General features: G+C 43.7%; 1 protein-coding gene across 2 annotated transcripts; it reads right to left on the bottom strand.

Annotated features, from left to right (window-relative positions):
- Nucleotides 1-1,439: 1,439 nt before the first annotated feature.
- On the bottom strand, nucleotides 1,440-12,106 carry LOC142255429 (L-lactate dehydrogenase A chain). 2 transcript variants are annotated; one of them, XM_075327048.1, is made up of 8 exons: nucleotides 11,998-12,106; nucleotides 7,839-7,973; nucleotides 7,644-7,761; nucleotides 6,346-6,519; nucleotides 4,293-4,466; nucleotides 3,549-3,666; nucleotides 3,342-3,465; nucleotides 1,440-2,274 (listed from the first exon to the last, which is right to left on the bottom strand). In XM_075327048.1, the coding sequence occupies exons 2-8, from the start codon at nucleotides 7,962-7,964 to the stop codon at nucleotides 2,110-2,112; spliced, it is 999 nt and encodes a 332-aa protein (XP_075183163.1). In that variant the 5' UTR covers nucleotides 7,965-7,973; nucleotides 11,998-12,106; the 3' UTR covers nucleotides 1,440-2,109. The 2 variants fall into 2 exon arrangements, with proteins under 2 accessions (XP_075183163.1, XP_075183164.1); XM_075327049.1 differs by having other exon boundaries at nucleotides 7,839-7,970; nucleotides 11,998-12,101.
- Between the last annotated feature and the right edge of the window lie 12,411 nt (nucleotides 12,107-24,517).

The raw sequence follows: 24,517 nt of genomic DNA, 5'->3' as shown, positions 1-24,517 counted from the left end.
GGGGGCCATGGAACTATCGGTTCCAGTTTGGGATCTCGTGGCCTCGAGGAATCACATTTTGGCCATCTACCCGGAGTTGCTACAAGACCATGGACAATAGATATAAAATAATTCCATCGATAACCTGCCTAGGGGATTAATAGAACTCACAACCTCAGATCTTCACATCCTGAAACACCATTTTCAACCTCTATTTAGATCAGCCCCCTGGATGAGGCGAGGTGATCACATCCCAACCCCTTAGCCATTTTCTACATATACTGTAGCTCAAAGTATGAAGGTTCCAGAAGCCCAGTCTTCAGCGTTGTGTATAGAGAAGCCCCTACAGAGAGGAACACAAACAAAAAATTCGCAAACCCCCCCACCACCAGATGCAGGGCAATGAATTCTACCACAGGCCTCATTTTATTGGAGTCCATGGAGCCCAACTAGGATGACATACTGTTACAACCCCTTCCCCCTTCAAATTGTGTACCTTAAACTGACGAGTAAGCAGTCTCTAATAAAACTCAAAAGAGTAAGATCAACGTAACCAGCAGTCCGTCCTGTAGAAAGTCCGGTTTACGTCTATTGGTCCAATAGTCTGTGACCAGCTTCACACTCAAATTGTTCACACTGAGCAGAAAGTAGCGTATTACAGTACCAGATTCTACTAAGGTCGGATTCACACGTTTTGTTGTCGGACGGCCAGTGTCCTGGCCTGATCTTGAGTGCCACATAGGCATGAACGAGACGTTGAATGTGGATACCTCCAGCCGGTCCATACGTTGTCCTTAGACCACCTAAGGCTTTTGTAGTGTTTTTTTTTTATTTTTCCCCTCCCATTTACCATGTAGAAATATCCTCCTCCCCCCCAGACTTGCAGAGTATCATGGGAAATGTCAGACAGAAAACCAAAGCCATAAACTCTTGTGTTTGTGCCAAGAAAAGCTCTTGGTGTTTACAAAAAGGTACAAAGTTTATCCAGATAACCCTCCCGGAATTGTGGAAGCTGAAAACTTATCGCTCCTGATAAACGGAAATTTGTGTAGAATGTGCGGCTGCTTGGATTTTATTATTATTAATGATCTGACAAATGATCATTAGTGTTAACCCATTGTGCTCCTACAGTGATTCAGCAAAAGTTTGTGTCCTACAGATATTCTTTATTTTTGGCATGCGACTCAGTTTTGTGCATCGTCCGTCAGCGAGCCCTTTACTAGAACTGCTAGTCTGAATTTACTGGCCCCAATGCATTTCAGAGCTATTACTCCCTGTTACCAGCCATTTCAAGCTAGCTGTATGATTTGAGGGCAAGCCCACAAATATACGCCGCCATGATCACCGTCTCCAGCACCGGAAACTTCCACAGACATTTATCCCTAAGTGAGACTGATAAGTGCAGTAATTGTTTTTTTTTAAGGTTACTGCCCCTTTAAGAGTAGAATGACAGCTCAGACTTCTTAAGTTCCAAAATTCTTTTTATTAGTGCCAAATCCATGTTGCCTTTTCATTTCTCAGCAGATTTTCTGCTGTAAATACAGGAAACGTTCCTTGCGTGGAAGTGAAGACAACATATAAGACACAGATATTTATATATACTCTATATACTCCTATAGACTCTTTAGATATATTCTCTTTGGTGGTGGGAACATAATTCTTGATGTGAAATATCAGCCCTGTAAACATTCATCCAGACACTTTTGGACTGTCTAAAGGATCCTCTGACTTGGTCAATGGGCAATAATGGAGTGAAAGCAACCATACTGAGGTATGCTACTTAAAGGGGTTGCTTTATTAATCAGATTTTTCAAAAACAGGTGTAGGTCCCTTTAAGTGCTCCACAGTTCTCTCTCTCTTTTGGGCTGGGAAAATGTTTAAATGGACACAAAATGTGAGGATTTGTTAATCCCAGAGGTCATTAAATGAACCCTTTCTTTCCAACAAAGTGCCATTATGAAATACCACACGTAGCGGTATGGCGCTCCGGCAGCCGTACAGATTGGAGCATTACTGGTGGCAATTTCACGGATACAGATGATTACGGCACAAGGGAAATTGACCTACTCAAAAAGTGCAACAGAAAAACACAATGAGACGACAGCGGACACGTGAGCCGAAGACAGCGGCTTAAAACTGCAGCTCCTTCTGGATAGACCAGAGAGTGTCTGCGCTCTTCCTGAGACGCTCCTCTTCATCAGGCTTTAGGGTCATGTTCACCACATCCGTGATGCCCTGGTTACCCAAAACGGATGGGATGCTAAGGAAGACGTCCTCCTTTATGCCGTACATTCCCTGAAAAAGATATACAAGCTGAATATTTTGTACATAGGGGGCAGTATTATTGTAGTTATTTGTATATAGGAGCAGTATTATTGTAGTTATTTGTATATAGGAGCAGTATTATAGTAGTTATATTCTTGTATATAGGGGCAGTATTATAGTAGTTATATTCTTGACAGAGGGAGCAGTATTATAGTAGTTATATTCTTGAACATAGGAAGCAGTATTATAGCAGTTATATGCCTGTACATATTGGGCAGTATTATAGTAGTTATATTCTTGTACATAGGGGGCAGTATTATAGTAGTTATATTCTTGTACATAGGAGCAGTATTATAGTAGTTATATTCTTGTACATAGAGGGCAGTATTATAGTAGATATATTCTTGTACATAGGGGCAGTATTATAGTAGTTGTATTCTTGTACATAGGGGGCAGTATTATAGCAGTTATATTCTTGTACATAGGGGGCAGTATTATAGTAGTTATATTCTTATACATAGGGGCAGTATTATAGTAGTTATATTCTTGGCATAGGGGGCAGTATTATAGTAGTTATATTCTTGTACATAGGAGGCAGTATTATAGCAGTTATATTCCTGTACATATTGGACAGTATTACAGTAGTTATATTCTTGTACATAGGGGGCAGTATTATAGTAGTTATATTCTTGTACATAGGAGGCAGTATTATTGTAGTTGTATTCTTGTACATACAGGCAGTATTATAGTAGTTATATTCTTGTATATAGGGGCAGTATTATAGTAGTTGTATACTTGCACATAGGGAGCAGTATTATAGTAGTTATATTCTTGTACATAGGAGGCAGTATTATAGCAGTTATATTCCTGTACATATTGGACAGTATTATAGTAGTTATATTCTTGTACATAGGTGCAGTATTATAGTAGTTGTATTCTTGTACATAGGGGACAGTATTATAGTAGTTGTACTCTTGCACATAGGGGGTAGTATTATAGTGGTTAGTTACTCTTTAGTGGTGCCCTTCCTTGACCCTTTATTAAATAGATACCTGTCCATGGATTACTATATACAGTTGCTGTAGTGGATCACATACCTTCACCATTGTGGAAATAGGATGAACACGTCTGAGGTTCTTTAAAGTGGTTTCTGCGAGATCTGCGACTGACAGGCCGATGGCCCAGGAGGTGTACCCCTTCAGCTTGATCACTTCATAAGCACTACAAGGGAATTGATCACATTCTGTGAGTTTGTATTCTTTGTTATATGGTGATCAGCAGCCTGCACCGGTCGGAATCTATACCTGTCCACTACTTGTTTGTGAACCTCCTTCCAGTTTTCCTTATCGCCGTCTGCTCCCATGTCAGGATTCAGGGTCTTCAGAGAGACTCCGGCCACATTCACCCCACTCCAGACGGGCACTGAGAGAGGAAGGAAAACTCATAAGACTAAGCAGATGACCCTGCATGGAGCATCAGTTGCCATTGATTTCATATTAACCCTTTAATAATCAACGATGTACGTTGCCATCACAAGTTGTATTTGGGGTGTATAGAACGGGCTCAGGAGCTGAGCCTGCTCAATGCCAGGCAGATGGAATCAGCGTTACACAGCCGACGTTTGCCTGTAACAGAAGCGACCAGAGCTAGCTGTGATCACAGTCTGCAAATTAAATGCCTCCCCCCACCTCCATAACACTACCCTACTTGATCGTAGTTTCCGATTGTTTAATTTTTGAAAGGTTTTACACCATTTGGAATTTTATTACCCCTGTTTATCAATTCTTTAAAGAGTTAAAATAGTGTTCTCCTGTATATAGCGAGGCTGTACAGCTCCTACACCCGGTCACAGCTGAGTGTTGGCATCTGACATTCAGCACCGCACCAATACTCCCCAGTGACCTTTCTGGGCCTTTCGGGGTGAAGGCCGCAGCGTCTGACCTACTTGAGTTACCATCTTGACCTTTCCAAGGAGATAAATATAGACCAGTTCTAAGGTTACGTGAGGTTTCATCTTAAGACACTGTCTCCCCGAGGACTGCGCTCACCGCTGGAGTCTCCATGTTCACCGATGACCCAGCCGTGACAGCTCAGGGAGTGAATGCCCAACTTCTCTCCCATGAGGTAGCGGAAACGAGCAGAGTCCAGGTTACAGCCACTGCCGATGACACGGTGCTTGGGGAAGCCGCTGATTTTCCAGGCTACGTAGGTCAAGACATCAACTAGAGAAGGATAAAAGTACAAGTTTGCATTTAACAGTTCTATCTATAGTTCTCTGGTATCAACTAGTGATGAGCGGGCACTACCATGCTCGGGTGCTCTGTACTCGTAACTAGTGATGAGCGGGCACTACCATGCTCAGTACTGGTAACTAGTGATGAGTGGGCACTACAATGCTCAGGTGCTCAGTACTGGTAAATAGTGATGAGCGGGCACTACCATGCTCGGGTGCTCAGTGCTGGTAACTAGTGATGAGCGGGCACTACCATGCTCGGGTGCTCAGTACTCGTAACTAGTGATGAGCGAGCACTACCATGCTCAGTACTGGTAACTAGTGATGAGCAGGCACTACCATGCTCGGGTGCTCTGTACTCGTAACTAGTGATGAGCGGGCACTACCATGCTCAGTACTGGTAACTAGTGATGAGTGGGCACTACAATGCTCAGGTGCTCAGTACTGGTAAATAGTGATGAGCGGGCACTACCATGCTCGGGTGCTCAGTGCTGGTAACTAGTGATGAGCGGGCACTACCATGCTCGGGTGCTCAGTACTCATAACTAGTGATGAGCGGGCACTACCATGCTCAGGAGCTCTGTGCTTGTAACTAGTGATGAGCGGGCACTACCATGCTCGGGTGCTCGGTACTCGTAACTAGTGATGAGTGAGCACTACCATGCTCGGGTGCTCAGTACTCATAACTAGTGATGAGCGGGCACTACCATGCTCAGGTGCTCAGTACTGGTAACTAGTGATGAGCGGGCACTACCATGCTCGGGTGCTCAGTACTTGTAACTAGTGATGAGCGGGCACTACCATGCTCGGGTGCTCAGTATTTGTAACTAGTGATGAGCGGGCACTACCATGCTCGGGTGCTCAGTATTTGTAACTAGTGAAGAGCGGGCACTACCATGCTCGGGTGCTCAGTATTCGTAACTAGTGATGAGCGGGCACTACCATGCTCGGGTGCTCAGTATTTGTAACTAGTGATGAGTGGGCACTACCATGCTCGGGTGCTCAGTATTCGTAACTAGTGATGAGTGGGCACTACCATGCTCGGATATTTGGTACTCGTAACTAGTGATGAGCGGGCACTACCATGCTCGGGTGCTCAGTACTCGTAACTAGTGATGAGCGGGCACTACCATGCTCGGGTGCTCAGTATTTGTAACTAGTGATGAGTGAGCACTACCATGCTCAGTAGTTGTAACTAGTGATGAGTGGGCACTACCATGCTCGGGTATTTGGTACTCGTAACTAGTGATGAGCGGGCACTACCATGCTCAGGGGTTCAGTACTGATAACTAGTGAGGAGCGGGCACTACCATGCTCGGGTGCTCAGTACTTGTAACTAGTGATGAGCGGGCACTACCATGCTTGGGTGCTCAGTACTGATAACTAGTGAGGAGCGGGCACTACCATGCTCGGGTGCTCAGTACTCGTAATGAGGATTTTGATGCTCAGATGGGCTTGACTCGTGTACAGAGTATAATGGAAGTCAATGGGGAACTTGAGCACTCTAATAGAAGAATACTCGAGTTCCCGACTTCCATTATACTTGGTGCTGACTCAAACATCAAAATGTTCGTTGCGAGTACAGATCTCGGTAGTACTCGCTCATCACTAGTATCAGCCATTCAAACTTGGGAAAGTCAGAATGTAATTCAAAAGAATGAGAAAAGTATGTGACCCCCATGAACACAGCTGTATCATGTATCACTAGTGGTGACAACCTCCAGAGACATTTTACAACCATGTGTGACCGATATGAGCGGCTTCTATTATAATCCGTTGTGCTCTTGCCATTCTGGGTCTGTACATTACTGCAGGCCCCCATTACATAGGACTGCCTGATCCCCTGGGTGTTGCAGTGCAGGACTCACCGGGATTGGAAACAACCAGCAGGATGCAGTTCGGACTGTGCTTTACAATATTAGGAATGATAAATTTGAAGATGTTGACGTTGCGCTGCACCAGGTTCAGGCGGCTCTCTCCTTCTTGCTGACGGGCTCCGGCTGTGACCACCACCAGCTTGGAATTGGCTGTGACACTGTAATCTGCAACAACAATAGTCAAGTCACCATCATGGCAGTTTGTCTATTGGTACAGATGCCCCGAGCCTCGCCGTGAAGATTAAGGGGTTCGGCTATTGTGACTGAACCCATACCGGGCAGACCGAGCAATTGAAAGCAACAAGTATATGATGAAGTTGACAAATTTTGTACCAACAATAAAGGGGTTGTCCACTACTTTTACATTGATGGCTCATCCTTAGAATAGGTCATCAATGTCTGATCGGCCGGGGTCTGACACCTGGCATCCCGCAGATCAACTGTTCTTGGTCCTGGTGGTGGCAGCAGATGGCTGGAAATGCTCAGTCCTGAAGCTGCTCCATCTTCTGATAGAGGCCACAACCAGGTACTGCACATCCGTCTCCTACTGATCTGAATGGGAGGCAGATGTGCAGTACCCGGCCAGTATCGAAGACGGAGCGGCTCTAGAGCTGAGCATTTCCGGTTGCCTTCTGCCGCCACTGCCGGGACCAAGAACAGCTGATTGGCAGGGGTGTGTGGTGTCGGACCTGATGACCTATCCTCAGGATAGGCCATCAATGTAAAAGTAGGGGACAACCCCTTTAAGGCCTCATTCATACAGTCGACATTCACAGTCCATGTACACACCGTAATGTCCGACAGGGATGCAGGGACACCCTCAAGGCATTTCTTCTTACTTGCATACAATTTTGGCTAAAAGTTTTATTAAAAAAAAAGTTGCCCCATTTGCCCTCTATCTATTGCTGCAGAAAGAGTTGACTGAGAATCCATCAGTGAGCTCATACTGACAGGAGAATTTATATCTCTTTATATTCCTACTTCTGAACCATAAATTGGAAATTTTTATATGGTTGAAATACACAAAGGTTACAAAAGGCAAATAATGCAACATTTTTAATAAAATCCAATTGCAAAAATTATTTTTAGCCAAAGATACAAGTGCTAAAGTGAAAAATAAAGTGCCCCCGAAGGGGTCTATAGACTATAAATGTAACTGGAGGCATGGAGGGGTCCTGAAGAGGGTTGGCCCTGGTACAGGGGTAGTCACCTGGTTAATATTTGGACAGAGCTCATCTGTGGGGAACATGTCAAGTTTTGGTGAGTTACTGGCCAACTGGCGGACTTACCTTTCCCGGACACAATCTTAGGAGTCCGCAGGAAGAGGCTGCCATGTTGTAAATCCATCATTTCACCCTTCAGTTTGTCTTCGATCACATCAACCAGAGCAAGTTCATCCGCCAAATCCTACGGGAGAAACGTACAGTGTAAGTGAATGCAGATCACACAGAAAGCTCCGGGGTAAACGATGGGAGTCGCCTCACCTTCTGCAGGACGCTGATGGCACAGGCCATGCCGACTGCACCGACGCCGACAATGGTGACCTTATTCTGGCAGACGGCCGCCTCGGGCACCACATTGTGGATCAGCTTCTCCTTGGTACTTGCCATCTTGCTCTGCTGAAATAAGCACAATGCGGACTTAGGGCCGGGATAAAGGGCACCGGGCGTTGTACATTAACCCGCAGCCTCATGACTGCAAACAAGAACCGTATCGGAGTCCATAAATATCAGCGCACCGACGCCACAACCACCAAAGCGATCAATGACAGGACGTCTAGACTATACCGTACTGTGAACCGGACACACCGGCATTACAGCATTTTCACTAAAAAGAATATGTTTTTTCTTTAAGGAAAGCTGGATGACAATCCTCCTGGATTCCAAAACTGCTTTACCCAACTTTCCCAAGCTCCTGAATGTCAGGTCTGCATCATAAATAAAATAATTAGCAAACCCTTTATAAAAGCAGCATTGTGATACCATAACAAGCGGCGAATGACAAACTCAGCTCTGCTATGTATCCACAGGCCTGAGGTTTCTTATTATTAGAGCTGCTGCTTGTGGCTTTTCCTATCAGAAGAATTGGACGGGACCCAAGTGTCAGCAGGAAGGAAAGTCCGAGGAGTAAGCGCAGTATAGTCACAGGCGCCATGACAGCTCTAAAGGACAACACAGCCCTCACCCTCCAATCCAATATGGCGGCCTGTGAGTCACCAACAGACACCATTCTGTGGCTTTATTAGCTCCCTAAGGGGTGAAGTCAAATAATATATGGATCATAGCTGGTTTTCAATCCCCTATTAAATCGATGGCTTGACCATATATGACAAGCTTCCCCCCCCATTCACCTTTTGTGCCTCCCCTATTTCCTCATAGACTGTAAGCAGCGAGGACAGCCATCAATCCTCCTGGTATCTTAATTTTGTATTGTCTCATATTGTCTGTACATGTCCCCTCTGAATTGTAAAGCGCTGCGGAATATGTTGGCGCTATGGAAATGAAACATTATTATCTAGTCAGAATCCACCCAAATATCTAACGTTGGCTCATCCACATGACAAAAACATGCTAAGGCCGGAGTCCGCGTCCACAACGGCGGTCTCCTAAATCCAGGTCTGGACTTAGACTGTGAATGTCGCCAGTGTGAAATCGGCCTAGAGGCCACTCAATCAAATTGTCACCACAAAGGCCTGATTCACATGTTCAGATTTTTTCATACATGAAATAGCCATGTTGTTTTACAGATAGAACATGTATCTGGATGGACTGCAGAAAAAAACAAGATGGCGCACTTGCAGCACAGATAGGGGACCGCTAGTGCTGCAAGTGCCACACGGATGGTAAAAACACACGGGTTGAAAAATTTCACACAAATTGATTTTTTTGCCTTTCACGTATGTGTCCTATTTTTGTTTTTGTTTTTGCCATATAGAATGTGTAACTATTATAATCTCTGGGCTGCTCATGATGGGAGAAACTGACCCATGGACCTACCCTTTAAGAAGATCTGAGCCAAAATACTGATGGAAGGTGGTCCGGGGGGTTTTTCTTTCCCACATACGAGAAAAAATAAAATAAATAGCATGTTGCTTTTTTCTCCCCTGAGGGTCAATTAGCAATTAATCCCAGAAGTTGTATTATATATGTATATATATATATATATATATATATATATATATATATATTACCAATTGCGGGTTATATTTATATATACTATATGTATGCGCAAGTGGTAATATATATATTATAGGTCTCATTGCGCATATGTGCGGGTATATATATATATACACCGTGTATATATGAGGGGGAACACTAAAATACCGTCTTCTTGTTTAAGTGTTCCCTTTAATTTTTGAGTGTGTGTGTGTGTATATATATATATATATATATATATATATATATATATATATATATATATACACATATATATGCTGTATCGCGTTGTATTTATATATATTATGTGTATGCGCAAGTGGTAATATGTATATTATAGGTCTCATTGCGCATATGTGCATATATATATATATATATATATATATATATATATATATATATACATACACACACACGCAATGAGGCCCAAACTACATTGCTGCCTCACTCATCGCTTGGACCATCTCTACAATACTACATTTTAGATGGATTTGTGTAGCATCTAAATAAGCAAGACCTTTTGATAATTTAGTGACTGTCAGGGGCCATTAATGGTGAACTCGAGGTATCTGCATATTATGACGCCATGGAAACACGGCAGCAAGGTCACCGAAAGAGAAGGACGTTCACCCTCTAGGGAATCCTTAGTGTTTCCATGACTACAATGATCTCTGGGAATTGAGGATGATGAGATAGATACAAGATGGCCTCCTCCCAGTGGAGATCTAGTAGATGACGTCACGATGAGGAGGAGTGACGAGGATGTCTGCAGTCAAGGACAGAGAGGCTCTCCCCACCCCCATCACATGGCAGGACGCAGTATACGGACCACCATTTATGAATATTACATACATAGAGGAGTATCCACAACACAAGAAACCAAAATATTGCATTTTTAGGGGGTTTTTTTGTGCAAAACTTGAGAAATTCTGTGGTTATTGCCCAACTCCACCAGTGTAACCTTCTCGCTGCCCAATGTGCCCGTAGGTTACTGGTCCCTTCCAGGATCCCAACTAATGACCTCTGGGTGACATCAGATCACAGTCTGCGGCCCAGGATCATCACTATGCTCTGCACACAGAGATGAGGGGGAAATGGGGAGGTGATACATGCTAATATAAAAATAGAGAAGGGGCATTGCTCCTATTTCCTAATATTCTAAGCAGCAGGCCCACCCTTCACATCTCCGCACCCCCCAGAACTGAATCACTGCATGAAAGCAGAAGACGAGGGGCACGGTGCCAACATGGCAGGACCCTCCCCACTTGTTACTTTCTATCAGATACACAAATGAAATCTGGGCTATAAATACTGCGGCCTGACAAATGGCACAGAAACACCACAGATCAGCACTGCAATGTATACAGATGAAGGCAGCGGTATATAGGTTTATACTAGTGCAATGTATACAGGTGAATTCATCAGTATATAGATTTATATTAGTGCAGTGTATATAGAAGAAATGCAGAGGTATATAGATTTATATTAGTGCAGTGTATATAGATGAATGCAGAGGTATATAGATTTATATTAGTGCAGTGTATATAGATGAATGCAGAGGTATATAGATTTATATTAGTGCAGTGTATATAGGTGAATGCAGAGGTATAGGTATATAGATTTATATTAGTGCAGTGTATATAGATGAATGCAGAGGTATATAGATTTATATTAGTGCAATGTATACAGCAGTATATAGTTTTATATTAGGACAATGTATACAGCAGTATATAAATTTATATTAGTGCATTGCATACAGGAGTATATAGTTTTAGATTAGTGCAGTGTATATAGATGAATGCAGAGGTATATAGATTTCTTTTAGTGCAATATATACAGTAGTATACAGATTTATATTAGTGCAATGTATACAGCAGTATATAGATTTACATTAGTGCAATGGATACAGCAGTATACAGATTTATGAGTTCAATGACGTATGTAGCAATATATAGATTTATATTAGTACAATGTATACAGCAGTGTATAGATTTTTAATAGTGCAATGTATACAGATGAATGTAGAAAATATATAGATTTATATTAGTGCAACGTATAAATATATGTAGCAGTGCAATTAATAAATAAGATTTACATTAATCCAATGCATAGCTGCATATCAGTGCAATGTATATATATATATATATATATATATATATATATATATATATATATAACTGCAATGTGTAAACTTAATTAACTGTATATAGATGTATGCAGCAATGTACAGATTATATTACTGCAATGTATATTATATGGATGGAAACATTTCTTGCAAGAATAAAAGTCACATTTATACACCAATTATTATATAACATTATTTACATTAGCAAAGTATCCTCCATCATTTTATCACATAATATAGTCCTTAGCAGTAAATAGTGCCGCCCCACCAGTACAAGAGGTGCAGGTGGTAGGGGACGCGGGGCAATGCTGGGGCAATGCTGGGCAATGCTGGGCAATGCAGGGGTGCGGCGGCCGCTCTCACCTGCTCAGTTCAGATCTTCCTCTCTGCTGCGTTCCGCTCTGCACAGGAGCCCCGGCGGAGGGATACGTATATATATAACGGGGCAGTCCCCGGCGTCAGCGGTGATGCGTTCCTCATTTGCATAGCTCGCGGACGTGCCTGCTCTCAGGTTCTGCGGCCGGCGGAGAGATCTGAAGTGAGGTGATGCAGTGATGAGGCTGATGCTGGTGGGGATGAGGCCAAGTGATTGGAGCCCGGGCGCTGAGAGATGTGCAACACACACTGCTCTGTCAAAAATTGAAGAAGCCGCTGCAAATTGTCAGTTTTTCTGATTTTTCTCTTTATATTTTTGAGTAAAATGTAAATTGTTCTTTTATTCCTTAAACTACTGACAACGTCTCCGAATTTCCAAGCAATACATTTCTATTGATTTTCTGAAAATGAGAAATGATATATTAAAGTGAAGGGAAGGTTTGGAGAAACAATTTATATAAATAAACCCTTAAAACATCATTTTATTGGTAAGCTTAAAACATCCAAAATACACACAATGTAGAACCTAAAGTGCACAGGTGGAGAAGGGAGGAGGGTAAAGAATAAAAACCCTAAAAGTAAGCCTCCCTCCTGTCCACTACCTCACGCGGGGGTTGGCACCCTAAAAACATGATATGGCGCCCCCACTCACCGACGGCTATCCTTGACCTGCCCTAAGTCACCCTAACGGCAGGTATGAAAAAGTGCTCAAAACTGATAAAGTGCAAGAGTGCGGATAGCCAGTGAGGTATAACAAGAGGATCGTGTATATCAAATTGCCTCGTGCCCAAATTACCTCACATTGATAGATGGGTATGGGTATGGGTGGGTATGGCTTTTGACAGAGGTTAGGCGGGAGTACGTCAAGGAGGGAGGGGACCCTAATACCTGTCTCCTGACTACTCCCTACCTCAAGCGGGGGTCGGCACCCTAAACAAACGATACAGTCTGGCGCCCCCACACCACGATGGCTACCCCTAAGTGAGTCCCTATTGCACCCTGTCAGATAATACATATACATATATATAAAGTGTGGAAAAACTGCAAAAAAAGTGTGATGGCACAATAGTTTTTGGGATGTTTTATTCACGGTGTTCACTATATGGTAAAACTGATGTGTGGGAATGATGCCTGAGGTCGGTGCGAGTTTGTAGACACCAAACATGTATAGGTTTACTTGTATCTAAGGGGTTAAAAAAAATTCACAAGCTTGTCCAATAAAAGTGGCGCACATTTTGCGCCATTTTCCGAAACCCATAGCGTTCTCATTTTTTGGAATCTATGGCTCAGTGATGGCTTATCTTTTGCGTCTCGAGCTGACGTTTCTAATGGTACCATTTTTGCGCAGATGCTACATTTTGATCGCCTGTTATGGCATTTTGCGTAAAACTTGCGGCGACCAAAAAACGTAATTTTGGCATTTGGAATTTTTTTGCCACTACGCCGTTTACCAATCAGATTAATTGATTTTATATTTTGATAGATCGGGCATTTCTGAACGCGGCGATACCAAACATGTGTATATTTATTTCTTTTTTAACCCTTTAATTTTCAATGGGGGGAAAGGGGGGTGATTTGATCTTTTAGGTTTTTGGTTTTTTTTTTAAACTTTTTGTTTAACTTTTTTTTATATTTTACTAGTCCCCCTAGGGGGCTATAGCGATCAGCAATCCGATCGCTCTTATCTATCTGCTGATCACAAGCTATACAGCTGTAAACAGCAGATTCAGTCACTTCCTGTTTCCCTCTGCTCCCGGCCAAGGGAAAACGAAAGTAAAACTTCATAGCTGCAGGCGTCATCACATGACCCTGTGCTACGATGGCAACCACCGAAAGTCACGTGATCACACACGTGACTTCCGGTGGGGGCGGCGGTAAGTAGAAATCATGGCCGCGCGCATATAGATCTCGTTGCCAGACTTTGGCAGCGAGATTTAAGGGGTTATGCAGGCACACATGTCAGCTGTTGAAAACAGAGCCCGGTGGTGGTGGCCCAGCTTATAGTCACCAAATCTGGTGACAGGTTCCCTTTAAAGGAAGATTAAAAAAGGAAAGGAGGGAAAACAAGCACCAAGCCCTGGTTTGGAGAAATACGGCGCTAACAAGCAACTGCAGTGGAATCCATTTAATTTTTGCTATGACTTCTATGTGCAGGATGCATTTTTCCCCGTTGATGAATTTCCAAGACATGCATACACAGATGTCTGACAACTGCAGTTTCCATAGAAATTAGACTGTTAAGAAAATGGAAATATCTCCTTTTTTTAATTATATTTGTGTGTAAAGGAAAAGTGGTGGAATTATGGAAATCACAAGATGGAGAGACACGTTACTGATCTGCAAAGGATGGAAAAATGGAAACAACATTTTTAAAATATTTCTATTCAATGTGGAGTATGATCTCCATGAGCAGAAATCTCAGCACTTACATCCTATTAATATCTAAAGGAAATTGACAGGAATTTCTCACTAGGTGTCAGTAACAACCCATCCAATCCGCACAGGCAAAGCAATCAAACCAGAAATGTCCATAAATTATGGCTAATAATAGGAAATTACGCAAGGAAAAAAGTATTGGACATTTATGTAATACTTCGTACAAAAGCTACCAGATACTACAAGTGTGCTTCACCTTTTGTGTCCCCCCCTTTCTCCATAGAGTGTAAGCTTTCGAGCAGGGCCCTCATTCCTACTGTAGCTGCTGAATTTGTGCTATTTTGTCTTGTTTTTGTCTGTACAACCCCCCACCGGATTGTAAAGTGCTGCGGAATATGTTGGCGCTATATAAACTTTATTAATTATTATTAATAAAAGCTTTAGTTGGTGATGAAGCTTTAAGATGTCTCCTGTATGAAGACACTAGTGCCTTGCATTGTTCAGTGGGAATTTGGCCCATTCTTCCACACACACTGTTGACATCCCGTGGGCTCCTTCTATGAAATCTGAGCTTTAATAGCAATAATCTTTATTTTTATATAGAACCTGTCATGATTCATGCATGGCTCTGCCGTTCCTGAGCTGGTGCATGCATCCTGCTTCCAGGAGGGGCCTGTTCATTCTGGCCTCGTTCCAGGGGTCACACCGCCATATCTCGGTGCTGCTGCCAGTGATATTTTCGGCTTGCCTATGTGCTTAGCTCCTGTGAGAGGTACTCTGTTTCATGTCCTGCTACTCGGTACCATTCATCGTGACCTCCGTCCATCCTGCCTGTTTTGTCCTCCGTCTGTCCTGCCCGACCTTCCCTCTGTACCTCCTTGTCCTCCAGATTTTATTCTGCTCTGTGTCCTCCACGCACTCCCCCGTGTTCACTTGTTCTCCCGGCAGCCGACCTCGGCTCTGTGTCTTGACTTCAGCTTGTTTCCTCCCTGGTACAGACGTGACATCCTGGCATTGACTTTATCAGTTTGACTATCCCTACGATGTGTGTGGGACCTCTAGTGGGCTTCTTAATTATTGCACTAAGGAGTAATTTCATACCTGACTCCCAGGGCCACCTAATGGTAGCCTGACAGCACCTACATATTCTGCAGCACTTTACATACAACATACACTGTCCCCATTGGAGCTCACAATCTAAGTTCTCTATCTGTATGTATTTGGAGCATGGGATGAAACTACAGAACTCAGTGGAAACCCATACAAACATGGGAAGAACATGCAAACTCTTTGCAGATATTGTCCTTAGTGGGATTTAAATTCAGGACCATAGCACTGCAAGACTGCAGTGCTAACCACTGAGCCACCGTGCTGCCTATCGTACAGTGGTAACCACTGATCCACCATGCCGCCCCTTTAGTTGCTTCCATATATTTTCTATTGGATTCAGCTCTGGTGATCGGCTCGGCCATTCTAGCAGTTTCATTTTGTTTTTCTGAAACCAACTGAGAGTCTCCTTGGCTTTGTGTTTGGGGTCATTCTCTGCTGAAATGTCCATCATAATTTCATCTTCATCATCCTGGTAGATGGCAGCAGATTTTTATCAAGAATGTCTCGGTACATTTGTCCATTCATCCTTCCTTCAGTTATATGAAGTATGACAGAGCCATATGCTGAAAAACAGCCCCACACCATGATGTTCCCACCTCCAAACATCACCGTTGATGATGTTTTTGGGGTGATTTGCCTTTTGGCCTCCAAACATGGGGTGTATTATGGCATCCAAAGAGTTCAACTTTGGTCTCATCTGTCCAGACTGTATTCTCCCAGTATTTCACAGGCTTTTCTAAATTTTGTTGAGCAAACTTTAAATGGTGTTGAACCTGCTTTTTGTTCCGCAATGGAGTCTTTCATGGTGACGGTGCACACAGCCCATGGTGGTTGACAATCCACAGGTGTTTTTTGGCTCTTGAACAACTCTTCTGATAATTCTTTTCACTCCTCTGTCTGAAGTCTTGAAGGGAGCACCTGGTCATGGACAGTTTACGGTAAAATTTAGGGATGATCGAATACCTCAAATATTCGGCTTCGCGAATATTTCCCAAATCGGTCGCCACTATTCGACTATTTGCGAATATTCGATGCCCCATGTAAGCCTATGAGAAACCTGAATAACAACTATTTGGAACTATTCAGGCTTCTGTTAGAGAAGCCATTTTGTATCTTTTTCGATGTATCAGTTATGCAATCAGTTATGCAATCAGTTATGCAATCTTGGAATGAGTAATTGATGTTCTATTTCACATCTGCTATGACTATCATTAAGGCCCTAGAATTGTTTATACGGTCATCTTGACCTATGCAGCTTGTTTGACAAGGTTTGATTGATTACATCTCTTGAAACACTTTTTATTACATATCTCTTTGGCCTTGAAATATTAATCCTTTCCTTATGTGATGATATCATGCTTATATCCCAAATGACTATATTTGGTATCTATCTAAAGTTATGTAACTATATCACATGTCTCATATTGCGTAATCAGCTTGAAAGGTATAAAGAAACCTTCAGATCCAATAAAGGGGCAGAGCTAATTTGAATCACTATAGACTCCTGTCTGTCATGGTGTTTTAAGCGTGCTCTCACAACCGGCCGGTCCGTCCCTGCTACCTGAGAGGAAACAAAAGCCCGGCTTTAACACTTCCCATAGACTTACATTGTGCATCGAATATTCGCATATCGGTGACCTATTCGGAAAATATTTGCCAAGCCGAATATTTCAGGTATTCAATCATCCCTAGTAAAATTATGTTCTTTCCCCTTCTAGATTATGACCCCTAGAGGGCTCATTGTATTCTTCAGTTAGTTAGAAATTGTGTAACCAATGCCATAAGTATGTTTTGCAACAATAAGGTTGCAAAGGTCTTAAGACAGCTCACTGGTTTTACCCATCATGAGATGTTTCTTGTGTGGCACCTTGGTAATAGGACACCTTTTTATCAGTTGAACCAGCTGATATTAATTTTCAATAAATTTCAGGATTGCTTTTTAATTACTGATAGCTTTCAGCTGGTATCATGACTTTCCTTGGCTTTTTGCACATATCTTTCTTCATGTCTTCAATACTTATTCCCTGTGTCATTTCTCACTATTAGTTAAAAGAAAAAGGTTTTGGTACCGTGTTAGCCAGTTGAAAAATGATTGATTGCTCTCAGTGAGAGCAATCAATCATTTCTCACTATTACACATAACTTATATTTATGGACATCTATGGTTTGATTTCTTTACCTGTGTGGATTGGATGGGTTGTTACTGATATCTGGTGTTAAATTCATGTCTATAGCACCTTTCTAAATATATTTGCTTCGAAAAAAATTGGTGACGTGTTCAATACTTATTTCACCTGCTGTATGTTTTTGTGTATTTATGTATACATGTGTGTATGTATACAGTGCTGTGCAAACGTCTTAGGCAAGTGCGGAAAAAATGCTGCAAATTAAGAATGCATTAAAGTATAGAAGTGTTAATAGTTTATTTTTATCGATTAGCAAAGTGAAGGAACAAAAGAGAAATCTAAATCAAATCAATATTATTGACTGCCCTTTGCACACAAAGCTGGGAATAATAGGTCACTGTTCCTTTAAGATAATCGCCTCTCATACTCATAGTGGTATCTGTGTACATGGGGCATAGCCGGCTCCTGATACTATTATGGAGGAAGTGATAATATAGAAATGTGTCGTCAATATTCCGCTTTCTCATTTCCTGCCTTCGGTTACCGGCACAGAGCAACTTATTTCATCATCCCCTTCTCACTATCACAAACACATACAGTAAGTGCATGAAGACTCAACAGCGGATACATCACCAAACCAGCCTCACCCTCACAGTCTGGACTGGTGGAGGATGCACGTACACACCTCTACTACAGACGGAAACATGAGGAAGAGAGATCCGATGAATGGAGTTGTTGTAAATTCCGTCCTGGTGAATAATGCGACTTTACAACTCATTGGTGACAATAACTTTCCTGTTACTAATAATTTCCATTATAGTAGTCCCTTTCTTACAATGAGAGGGGCCGAGTCCTGCTCATATTTATTATATATGTACTGTATAACAGGTTACATACTTATACTGATCCTGAATTACATGCTGTATTATACTCCAGAGCTGCACTCATTATTCTGCTGCTGAAGTCACTGTGCAAGTGTTCAAGTGCATTTAAAGTTTAGTTTGCTCAACAAAATTTACATTACTTATCCTGTACTGATTCTGAGTTAGTTCCTGTATTATACTCCAGAGCTGAACTCACTATTCTGCTGGTGCAGCCACTGTGTACATACATTAAATTACTGATCCTGAGTTACATCCTATATTATACTCCAGAGCTGCACTCACTATTCTGCTGGTGCAATCAGTGTGTACATACATTACATTACTGATCCTGTACTGATCCTGAGTTACCTCCTGTATTATACTCCAGAGCTGCACTCACTATTCTGCTGGTGGAGTCACTGTGTACACACATTACATTACTTATCCTGTACTGACCCTGAGTTACATCCTGTATTATACTCCAGAGCTGAACTCACTATTCTGCTGGTGCAGCCACTGTGTACATACATTACATTACTGATCCTGAGTTACATCCTATATTATACTCCAGAGCTGCACTCACTATTCTGCTGGTGTAGTCACTGTGTACATACATTACATTACTTATCCTGTACTGATCCTGAGTTACCTCCTGTATTATACTCCAGAGCTGCACTCACTATTCTGCTGGTGGAGTCACTGTGTACACACATTACATTACTTATCCTGTACTGACCCTGAGTTACATCCTGTATTATACTCCAGAGCTGAACTCACTATTCTGCTGGTGCAGCCACTGTGTACATACATTACATTACTGATCCTGAGTTACATCCTATATTATACTCCAGAGCTGCACTCACTATTCTGCTGGTGCAGTCAGTGTGTACATACATTACATTACTGATCCTGTACTGATTCTGAGTTACCTCCTGTATTATACTCCAGAGCTGCACTCACTATTTTGCTGGTGGAGTCACTGTGTACATACATTACATTACTTATCCTGTACTGATTCTGAGTTACCTCCTGTATTATACTCCAGAGCTGCACTCACTATTCTGCTGTATACATATATTATAATTGCTCATGCAGATTTTGGAAGCTTTATATAGCATGACTCCCTGACCAGGGCAGAACAAGTTGTGTGATACTGGTATAATCTAGGCTTCCACATACTCTTACTTGTGTTATCTGGCTCAGGGTGACAAGTGACTGAAAGCAGCTTCATGTAACTAATTTACTAGTCTGCGGATAAATAAGATAAATAACAATATGCAGATTAGCTTTTGGGCATAAGCTTCACTGGTGAGAATCAGGTTGCCTGTCCACTGCACAATTATCACTTGTTCCTAGGAACGATTGTTTTCCGATAATGATACAGGCTGCCGAAGGACCAAAACACTTATTCATTGGGTGAAATTATTTTGACACTTACCTAAAAGATCATCGTTCTTGTCCCATGTAAACAGGACTTGTGCTGCCGAAAATAATGACAACCTATGTGCACAGAACGATCTATCACAGATCATCACTGCACGTATTATATGTGATCTGATCATTAAAATGGTTATTATGGAAGACCGCCGATCGGCACACATGATGCTGATCGGCAGTCAGGTAGGGGAACGGTGGAAACCAGCTTTATTAAATACATTTTATTTAAAGGCGCACTCCAGCAGACATACCGTATTTTCCGGATTATAAGACACTTTTTTCCCCCAAAACTGGGGGGTTCATCTTATAATCCGGATATGGTTTACCGGAGCGGCGGTGGTGGAGCGGGGTCATAGGAGGCAGGGTTGGCAATACTGAGGGCTCGGTAGAGGGGGAGTCACTGCGGTGGAGAGGCTCAGGAGGGTCACAGGACGGAGGGTTGGCGATGCGGCGGGCACCATATATCTGACGCGGACTGCGGGCCCCATTGAATCACCGGCGGTTGACCAGATTGACTTCAAGAAAATGGCCGCAGAGTCCTATCTGCGTACGCGCCGCCTCCACAGCCATTTTCATGAAGTCAATCTTGTCAACCGAGGGTGATTCAATGGCGCCCGCAGTCCACCAGCAGATCAATGGCACCCGCAGTCTACCGGCAGATCAATGGCGCCCGCAGTCCACCAGCAGATCAATGGCGCCCGCAGTCCACCAGCAGATCAATGGCACCCGCAGTCTACCGGCAAATCAATCGCTCCCGCAGTCTACCGGCAGATCAATTGCTCCCACAGTCTACCGGCAGATCAATGGCTCCCGCAGTCTACCGGCAGATCAATGGCGCCTGTCGCCGTGACACTTCCGAACTCGCAGTATCGCCGACTCTCCATCCACTGACCCTCCTGAGCCCCGACACCCCCTCCCCCAAGCCCGCAGCATCGCCGCCCCTGCCTCCTGTGACCTTCCTGAGCCGCTCCACCACCGCCGTCGCTTCCCTTGGTGAGATATTATGCGATACACTAGGTTTATAAGACGGACCCTCATTTTAACATTAACATTTTTTGTCCTATTTTCCTCCTCTAAATTTGGGGTGCGTCTTATAATCCAGTGCGTCTTATAAAATGAAAAATACGGTATATGCTTGTGGTTCGTCTTCCTTAGAAGTGAGCTCTACACTGTCGTAAAAATAAACCTATAAACCCGAATAATCCAGCGATCCTTGATTCAAAAATATTCAACATGCTACACAAATATGGGGATAATTATTAATGTGATACGATATGCCCGCGTTATACAAATCTACATTAATCCCCCCACTTTATTGTCCTGCAAATAAACAGAGGATACTGGGAGCTCAAATGTCAGGAGCAAAGATTACACAGGTCTGCAGGGGTAAAATTGTTTGTGAAGAGGTAATTTTTAGATATTTTCGATCACTGAATTTAGTAAAAGTATCGAAAAAATTCCATCTCGTACGGTTTATTCTCAGACACTGACTCCATAGGCTTTCTCTTGCACCAGACTTTGACCCCTTTGCATGACCTTTGGTGGAGGATTTAATTCAGATGACAACTTTTGCTACATTTGCTGTTGTTTTGCAATGAAGAAATAATAAAAAGGAACAATTCGGAACATTGTTAGAAAAGTGTATTATGTGTACTTAGGCGTAAAACTTGGTGTTTGGTAAAAGTCATGCTTCCACATGAAGTGTGTGTCACAGGTGACAGTTATGTGGTTTCTGGCCATAGAAGGTCACAGTGTTTGGCTGTGCAAAATATTCCCTGACTTTCCATTGTTCTTGCTGTCAGTATTCATTGGTATAGGTAGTTTTCCTATTGGATTTTCATCTCTCCCCTTTTGGACCCAGCAGGAGTTTGCCTTCCACCCAGCTGCTGATCATCAGTATTCCACTTGTGCTTAAATACTCCCATCTGCCTTGGACTGGTGCTGGTGATATTTTCAGTTAATTCAAGCTCCAGCTGCAAGCAGGTGGCTTGTTCTCCTCTGTGGTATCCTTGCTGAAAACTGCTGGACTTCTACCTGTGTCATCTGTGGATAAGTAGTTCATGCGCTTTCCCCCTGTGTATCCTCCTTGTGTCTTCTCTAGTGGTTAGAGCTCATCCCACCCGTCCACTATTTAGGGTCCAGCACTAGGGCTACCTAGGGTTAGGTATCCGGCTCGGCGCATAGGTGCAGAACCTCTCTAGGGTGGTGAGGGACCTCAGAGGTTTGATCATTGGTCACCATCTCCACCTTCCTTAGACACAGGGTTCCCCTTCCCTTCCCTTTTGCCCATTGCTTGGTATTTCCCCATACCCAGCGTGACAGTGTGCTCCGTGTAGAAAAACTACAACTGTGGTCTAAGGAGGAGAAAGAGCTTTGGTTTTGGCGTGTGATCTGGAGGGAACTGCAAAATCATAGTGCTGACTGCTACTTTTGTATGGGCAACATAAAGTGATTCAACCTTAAAAATAAGAAGGATATGATGTACCCGGACCTCCCGACAACGACTCGTCCTTTGCTTCACGGTCCAGGAATACCTGTCCCTTCCCCTTTGGAGAATCTTGATGATAACCTGATTCAGAAGATTCAGAATATGAAGAGCCGGATTCTGACGAAGACTTTCACGCTAGTCCCAAAGAGCCACGGCTTTTTTTCACAGTTTGATTTGAATGATTTAGTCAGAGACTTGGACCTTCCTAAACATTCTGCAGAACTTTTAGGCTCTAGATTGCACCTGTTTTTCATGGTACGGAGGCAGAGGAAAGTGATTCCTTCCATACTTTTCTCAAGATGGTGCTCTAATGTATTGCAGTTGTGCTGCCCCCACATCAGGAGCAGCCGGGCTGCGCGGATCCGGACCCGGTGTGTGTAGCTCGAGGGATCTTCCGCGTGGACACTCCGAATGAATGGGGACTTATTTGTACGGGGATTGTAATGAATTGTTCGTGACGCCACCCACGGTGTGTGGTGAGATGTGGCACCACCGCTGCTGATGTGGGACACCCGGGGCGATGGGATTGCAGCTGGTTGTTAATCCCTCCGTGGGTAGGGATGGTTGCTCCGGGACCCGGTGGCTTGGTGCAGGGGACGGTGATGGCAGGGGCCGGCGCGCCTGGTCAGACCAGGGAGTCTCAGCTTACTCACGGTTAAAGAAATCAGGCAAGTCCAGTACTAAACGAAGGTGCTGGTGGCCGGCCGGTTGTACTCTGGTCCCCCACCCGGGCTGGTGGTCTCTGTCTCCTTCCTCTGCACTGTTGTGTGTGTGTTGGACTTCCCGGTCTGGAACGCGGGAGTCCGCTCCCGGTACTACGGTTGGGAGCCGTGCCTGCTGACGCTGACCCGTGGGATCTCCTGGGCCCTGGCGGATGCCCTATCCCTCTCTGTGGGTGGTTGTCTCTTTTCTGGACTTAGGTTGGGACAGGACCTATGATCCTGTCCTCAATCGGTTAATTAAATAGGCCGTTGGTGCTGGTCCTGGCTTCAGAGTCCGAGTACCCCCTGTGTGCACGGTTTCCGGGTCGGTGCTCCGGTGTCGGTACCGGCGGGCTCCAACCCTGCCCCGGTCCACCTCGGATCTCCGGCCTCTGTCTTCCCGTCTCCTACTAGACGTGGCCACCGTCTGCCACCTAGCCAATGTATCAGCTTCACCTCCTAACTTCAACTCTCCACTTAACTCACTGTTTTCCCGCCCCGGGCTCTCCAGACCCCTAGGTGGGCATTCCCTTCCGCCTGGTCCCGCCCACTGGTGTGCCTATCTTTCCCTGAAGGGGGTGGCTAGGGTTTCAGGTCGGCTGATCTAACCCTGTGAGGGTAGGTGTTCTGCAGGGGCCTAAATGTGTGTGACTACCTGGTTTTGCCAGGGTGAGTGGAGACTCTTTATTGAGTCATCCCAAAAAAAGTCTAAAAGCTGCTCCTGCACAATGGTAGCAAGTATACCCCAGTGCCTGTGGGACGTTCTGTGCACCGGAAGGAAAGCTATGAGAATTTGCACTTTATTCTCAAGAAACTTAACTACGAGGATCAAGGATGGTCAATACGTGGTGATCTGAAAGTTCTCCCTTTGCACTTTGGGCAGCGAGGAGGATACACGAAGTATCGATGCTTTTTGTGTGAATGGGATTTCAGAAACTATAGAAAAGAAAGGCACATAGGGTCTTACCATATAAAACCAGTGAATTAATAATGGTGCACTCACCTATAAGTGTTGTGAAGAGGTCACAACACCTAAAACCGCATGTTCACAAGTGGAGAGAAGCTGCAGCCCCGTAAGGATCACCGCCGCGAATTATTGATCCAAGTCGTTTATTGAACGTATATATGCAGGTCCTGTATATGTACGTTCAATACACGACTTGAATTAATACTTACCACTGGCATTGGTGATAAGCGCAGCGGTGATCCCCGTTTTCCCTTTACAAAAATTTATCTCTTCTGTGTGAATGGGACAGCCACAATAGGACGCATCGCTGGAGCCAAAAAAGTTGGTCAACAAGAACATCTTTGCAATGTGCACTCAAGAACATAGTTGCAGAAAGTTTTGTGGATCCCCCTAAAGTTCTCCTGTCTCCACTCCACATTAATGTCACACTAAGTACAATA

The sequence above is a fragment of the Anomaloglossus baeobatrachus genome, chromosome 10 (genome assembly GCF_048569485.1).
Source record: "Anomaloglossus baeobatrachus isolate aAnoBae1 chromosome 10, aAnoBae1.hap1, whole genome shotgun sequence".
In the NCBI taxonomy this organism is placed as follows: domain Eukaryota; kingdom Metazoa; phylum Chordata; class Amphibia; order Anura; family Aromobatidae; genus Anomaloglossus; species Anomaloglossus baeobatrachus.
This window is presented reverse-complemented; position numbering and strand designations above follow the sequence as displayed.

Coding starts and splice junctions, on each gene's coding strand:
- LOC142255429 (XM_075327048.1), bottom strand. CDS start 7,964: ATGGCAAGTACCAAGGAGAAGCTGATCCACAATGTGGTGCCCGAGGCG. Junction 7,762..7,838: donor CCATCAGCGTCCTGCAGAAG/GTGAGGCGACTC, acceptor TTTCTCCCGTAG/GATTTGGCGGATGAACTTGC. Junction 2,275..3,341: donor CTATTTCCACAATGGTGAAG/GTATGTGATCCA, acceptor TATCTTTTTCAG/GGAATGTACGGCATAAAGGA.